This window comes from Neltuma alba, unplaced genomic scaffold (assembly GCF_004799145.2).
Source record: "Neltuma alba isolate B1F8T4 unplaced genomic scaffold, ASM479914v2 tig00006589_pilon, whole genome shotgun sequence".
Lineage (NCBI taxonomy): Eukaryota > Viridiplantae > Streptophyta > Magnoliopsida > Fabales > Fabaceae > Neltuma > Neltuma alba.
The window spans coordinates 1,189-7,270 of NW_021634504.1; the positions used below are offsets into that span (position 1 = coordinate 1,189).

The window sequence follows — 6,082 nt, forward strand, 5'->3', positions numbered from 1 at the left end:
ATATATGGGAAGCCTTTGAGTTGCTTTCCAGTGTATGTGAGCAAATTCCATGTTTCTTTGCGAGGCGAGATTGATGTTATCATACTTCTCATACGTTTTCTTTTATTTTGTGGGGAAGCGTTGGATGAAATATGATACGTTATTATTTGTGGTTTATAAATATTTATTTTATGAACTTGCTCTAAGTTCTAATATTAGGGAAAATAACATGCGTACATTTAATTTGAAAGAAACTATATGACATCTCAGTGCTTTGAATACATCCATTTACCACTAATTCTTGAGATTTCTAAGGTAATAAAATGTTGATAATTTTATTATAAGGTATCCAAACGTCATTCTCCCTTCAATCATGTTACGTCCAGTTCCGGTACTTAATTAAGAACTAAATAATTAATTTAAAGAGATTGAAAAAATTAATTAAGGAGGTGTTTGGATAGAATCAAAACCATGATTTTAAAAGTGTTTTTACGGTATACGAAGCAAATATGTGAAAAAGTTTGTCTCGTTTTGCAGAAAAGTGCTTCTGAGAAGCACTTTTCGGTGCTTCCAAACACCCTTTAAATTGGTTATTTGTAATAAAGGTTTGTCAATTTTTCTAAACTTCCCTATGTTACATATTGGTTATTACTTAAATACGGTTAGTTATGCTTTATATTCATAGCATTTTCACTTTTATAATATTTCTGCAGATTTCTTAGTTTCAAGTCTATTATACGTACTACATACTTAAAAAGGTTTATCATTTGGTCTGCAGTGGTCAGGAACGATTACTCTATACTTTTGGTAGATATATACTCCTTCAGTCAAAAAAAAGGAAAGTACTTATAAAGCTTGTGATAACGATAAAATTATAAAAGGGATAGCAATTGTATCAGTTATTTTGATGTAATCCTATACTAATTTTATAGTATATATTTTACATCATTTTCATCCAACCAAACATATAAATAAAATAATATTTAATTTTTTTATTTTAGACCAAACTAGACAAATAGATCACATAAATTGCGCGAAATATAAAAGATAGTCTCACGATTTGTGACTCACTGTACAGATTTTAGTTGAATTGAATATATTGATTCGTAATTCCGTCTATTCACATCATTATTTCTTTTTTATGTTTATACCTAAAAACCAAACATAATCCTTGTGTTTTATAAAAGCTTGGAAAAATGAATCAAATTATTTGCTCATCAATCATGAATAATATATTAGAAAAGTTTTTGCGATCGATACAGATGTTAATTCTGTGTATTATACATGACATTTTTGTCTGTTTCTTTAAAATTGGCAAAAAAAAAATATAAAAAGGAGTATCCAAAATCCAGAGTCTCCCTCTTACCAGAACTTGCAGTAGCAATATAAAACGTTTAAGCATGCAAAATGAAATGCTATTAAATTTGATTGTAATACTTGTGACACATGAATATCTTTTCTTCTCTAAGCAGTTCCAAAGATGCGATAACATTAATTAATTACAACATACTAATAATTACAACGATATTACACCTTACACCTCAGCCTCGGGGTGGGCTTTGTCAACACAATCAAGGGCAACATTGGTTAGTTACACATTATGATAGTGTTGACTTGATTAATCGTGTGTCAATAACTAAACTAGCGGCCACAGCATTCCTAGTTGCACACTGCCTGCAAATGAAGAAGCAACAACATCACAACGCAGTAACCAGTAGCACAATATGAGGTGCAATAGCAGTAACAACTTTTAATCTTATGAGGGTGAAGCATCTTTCAGTCTTATTGAACTATTGGAACTTAGGTTGATTTGTAAGACTGAAAGATGCTTCACCTTCATAAGATTACGGTAACTTAGGTTGATTTGCAACTTCACATCAAATAAATCTCACCCTAAAGAGAAAAAAGCATACACTTGCACAAATACATACCTCAGCAGGTGATGAGATGACCGATTGCCTGAAAAATTACATAATCGGCTCAATTACTTGGAGAAATGTATAAATATAAGTAGTGCTTAACAAATCCGAAGCAAAATTTAAGTACCTTGGCCTCTCAGACTTGGCAAGATGTTTAGACATTATGGAAGCCTGAAGTATAACACATTATCAAATCAGCTTTTAAATAAATATGCATCATCAAATAAACACAAACTGAGGTCTGCAAGAAATAAATTGCCAAACAGCTAGCTCAGAGAGTAGACAGCTCAAAAGGAAACCTTGTTTAATCTGATCCAGGACAACATTGCAAATGCCCCCCACCCCCAAAAAAAAAATAAATAAATAAAAATAAAAAAAATCTGGACAAGTGATTGACTTGAACCTATCCTGCAATATCTAAAGGGAAAACCATTACCTGCTCCTGTATGATGCTCCTCGCTTCAACAAGTTGAGCTTCAAGCTCTAGTTCCCTCTCAGTTGCTTCTGAGGAAACTTCTGCTCCTTTCTGAGCATCTTGCAACTGAACCATTCGCTCCTTCATATTTCAAGGCCATTAGCGACCCAAAACCATTCGTCTATGAAAATACTCTGGTGCATAGAGATATTAACAGATACCTTTATGGAAGACATCTTGTTACGAAGGCTTTCTTCTATTTTATCTCTGGCCATGTGAAAAGGTAGGTCGAAGACATCCTGCAGAGAGCAAACCCAATTATTTCATACAATAGTTTTCAATTGGGAAGGAAGTATTTGAAAAGTAAAAAGCCTCCATACCGTCCTCCCAACCAATGGAGATCGTGAAGGATCACTTTCACCTCTTTCATCGGCAGTAAGCGATTGCTTTGATGGCCCATTAGGAGCATTTAAGAACTCACGCATGTCCCCCTGGAAGCAGGTCACTTCTAAATCTCAGAATCATAGGCAGAAAGCTACATGCCGAAAGGCAGCTACTAAAATCTCAAAATGAAACCCGGAAACAAAATGCTGAATTTCAAATCCATAATTAGATGGATAAAATGTTAATGGCCCGCCTACTTGTAAACATATCATCACGCAGGAAAGCATTATAAAGCTATTCTTTGCAGATAAAGAAAGACAGGTTTCCTTTTCCATATCCATCTTTAACGTAATAAGCTGGTGGACAGTTACAGCAAGACCATTGTCCCAACTCCACCATATCAAAAGTTGCCACAATCATTCAACAGTTTAGCACTACGTTATTCATTAGAAGTCAGCAGTCACACGAGCAAAAGCGCCAAGTGTTCATATTTGAAAGGGGCAACTTCATGCTAATTCTGATGGGGCAAGATGTAAAAGAAAAATTGAGGTCAACTTTGTCATCAGCCAAGGGGCGCGCACAGCGATATTCATAGCAAAGAGAATAGGAACAGAGAGTACCTATTATCAAATTGAGGGCAAGGAAAATTTAGAAACAAAAAATGCCTGTCACTCTATAATAGGAAATAGAAAATGGATGAAGAATCCAAAACCACATCATAAGTATATTCAACAGAAAATGGCAGCAGGAGCCAGGAGAATCAGATTCATAATTTGTCTTGAAGATATTGGACCAATTAACAATATCAATCAATAAACAATGGCCAACCTGCATTGATCTTAGCAAGGCTCTTAAATCAGCATTCTCAGCCACTAGTCCTTGATTCTTGGCTTCATAAGCATCCACCTTAGAATATGTTGAACAATATGTCAGAGATAATCAATGACCAAATATACTAAAAGCTATAACGACAGGGTCAGAGCATATTACAATCTTTTTATAAAAATCATTGTCTGCCTTCTTCCCATTCCACGTTCCACGCTGCCTCCCTTCTTTCTGTTTACATAACACACATGTCATAAATAACAAATCAACATGAAAATGAAAGGCTAATGAGCAAAATGAGATTGTTGATACCTGAAGCAAATTCATTATTTCCATGCCTGACCTAGATTCCTTCTTCTTCTCCATCAATACTTGGTTTAACCTCTCTTGTAACTTTATGTATTCTTTTTCCTTCTTCTTCATCTCATGCATTTGCTGAGTTCTTACTTGCTTTGGCAGAATTGACATAATTATTTCAAGTGTCAAATATTTTTCCATTTTCAAATGGTAGTTGCCCAGAAACATGGAGCAAGAAACAATGTAGATCCAGTTTCTAACCTGATTACCGAGAACCATTTTTTGAAATTCATCTCGTTCTTGTTGGAGCTTCTCAATTTGGGCCTTGAGAGCTGCTGTGTTCTTAGCTTCCTGAAAAGGAAGAATTTTCACAGATATTAACATTAAAAAAATGTAGTAGAATTACTTAGCAAAATAGCATATTTTTAAATATTGGCATAACTGGAACACTTTAATTGTCTTAGCATTTTTACATTCGCAATAACATGATCATCATCTATCTAACCGTTCTAGTAATTGTTGCTATCTCCCTGTCTTTGGCTTGCAGCTGTCCTTCAAGTCTCTCAACTTTGGCCTCCAATCTTGATATATCAGATAATAGTCTGCATCGAAAAAGATAGGGGAAAAGGCCTGATCAGATATTCGTGAATTAGGACACTTAGGTGATGTTCTGAACTTCAGATGCTAGTTTTCGACTAGTTCAAACTATCATTGCCTCATTGTGGCCATCCAACACTTTCTTGACCCAAATGCGTCAACAGACCATTGAAAAACAATGTGTTATATAATATAAGGAAACCAAATACCTGAAAACAAAATACACAAAGATAATAGACCCCTAATACCTTTCAAATTAAAAAGAGCCAGAAAAAGCTGCAAAAGAAGCTAAAAAGGTTTTTCAATCTCGATACTTATCAAAGGCTCATGTATCTAACCTATGCCTTCAAGGATCGGATACGCTAGTGAAGAACTTAATTAATTCAGATGATTGCGTGAACAGTATACTTACCGTTGTCTCTGATCATTAGCAGAATCTCTAAATTCAACATCACGCTGTCTCTGCTGAAGCAAGAAGTAAAGGCAATTGCAAGTCCGTGCTATGGAAACCTACCAAAATAAGCACAGACAAACCGATATTAAAAACCATATCTCTGTTTTTTTTTTCCTCTTGAACCAGAGAACAAGTAGTAAAATCCAAGATCAATTCTCACAGGGTCATTTGCAAAAAGATCCAGAGAAGCTGGAAATCCATACGTAACAAGCGATTGATTCAAGTACTTGGCACAATGCTCCAAATTCCCCGCATCCGCAAATGTGTACTCCCTAGAGAGAGTCGGATTAATTAACGAATAAAATAAAATAAAATCAGAAACCTCAACTTATAAACATACAAACTTAAAACCAAAAATCAAAAACAAAATGCCGAGCCCGGGAGTGTTGGCGCAAAACCCAGAATGGATCAGAAGGGCGCAAACGCAAATGCGCAACGCAAGGCCACACATAGTTAGTATAGAAACCCAGAGAAGAATGAGAGGGGAAAGTGCGACTCACCCCATCGTGAAAGGAGGCTGAGAGTGAGAAGATTGCTGCGGAGAAAGAGAAGAAGGAAAAGTTAGATATGAATGAGGAGGAAGTAGTGTTTACGGGGGATTTTTACCGTAAGATTGAATTCTCCGTCAGCTGATGGCAACGGCATTGATGAGAGCTTCTTCAAGCTTCGGATAAAGAAGCAATGTATGTGCAATCGATCGGAGTCTCCATATGCGACTGTTGGTAGATCTACAAAGCGAGGCGTAATTTGAATTATTGTAGAAAAATATACATAAATTTTGAAGCGGCGAAGTATTATCTGCTGTGGTGGGATCTACGCTCCTGTCTTAGAAGTGTCTTGCAGAAAGGTTTAAATAGTTGACCAGTTTGTAGTTATGCGAACGTGGCGTTCTTTTATTGCTTGGAAGTATTAGAGAGATATTTGGTGATTCGCAGGTTGCCTAAAATAATGGCGCCAGGTCCCAAGCGCTGCTCGCAGCAGCTCAGATAGGCTTTTAGCCTTTTAGGGCAATTCGGCTCTCGCTTGGAAGCTTATGAAGTTATGATCACTTTTGATTTTTTTTTTTTTTGACCGGAATGATCACTTTTGATTGAAAGCTTCAATATTATATTACTTCCGGTCATAAAATATCCAACGGGTTTTTGGCAATATCAATATTACTCCTTTTTTTTTGCCAGCAATGTCAATATTACTCGTGATATTTTGAAAAAT

The 6,082-nt window shown here is 35.7% G+C and overlaps 1 protein-coding gene across 1 annotated transcript; it reads right to left on the reverse strand.

Annotated features, from left to right (window-relative positions):
* Nucleotides 1-1,380: 1,380 nt before the first annotated feature.
* On the reverse strand, nucleotides 1,381-5,624 carry LOC114750638 (afadin- and alpha-actinin-binding protein-like). The gene is made up of 15 exons (XM_028939234.1): nucleotides 5,477-5,624; nucleotides 5,371-5,405; nucleotides 5,031-5,142; nucleotides 4,829-4,926; nucleotides 4,325-4,421; nucleotides 4,081-4,170; nucleotides 3,835-3,972; nucleotides 3,688-3,753; nucleotides 3,526-3,603; nucleotides 2,694-2,804; nucleotides 2,535-2,612; nucleotides 2,335-2,454; nucleotides 2,026-2,069; nucleotides 1,911-1,938; nucleotides 1,381-1,653 (listed from the first exon to the last, which is right to left on the reverse strand). Exons 1-15 carry the CDS (start codon nucleotides 5,513-5,515, stop codon nucleotides 1,639-1,641), a joined length of 1,149 nt encoding a protein of 382 aa, XP_028795067.1. The 5' UTR covers nucleotides 5,516-5,624; the 3' UTR covers nucleotides 1,381-1,638.
* Nucleotides 5,625-6,082: the final 458 nt, after the last annotated feature.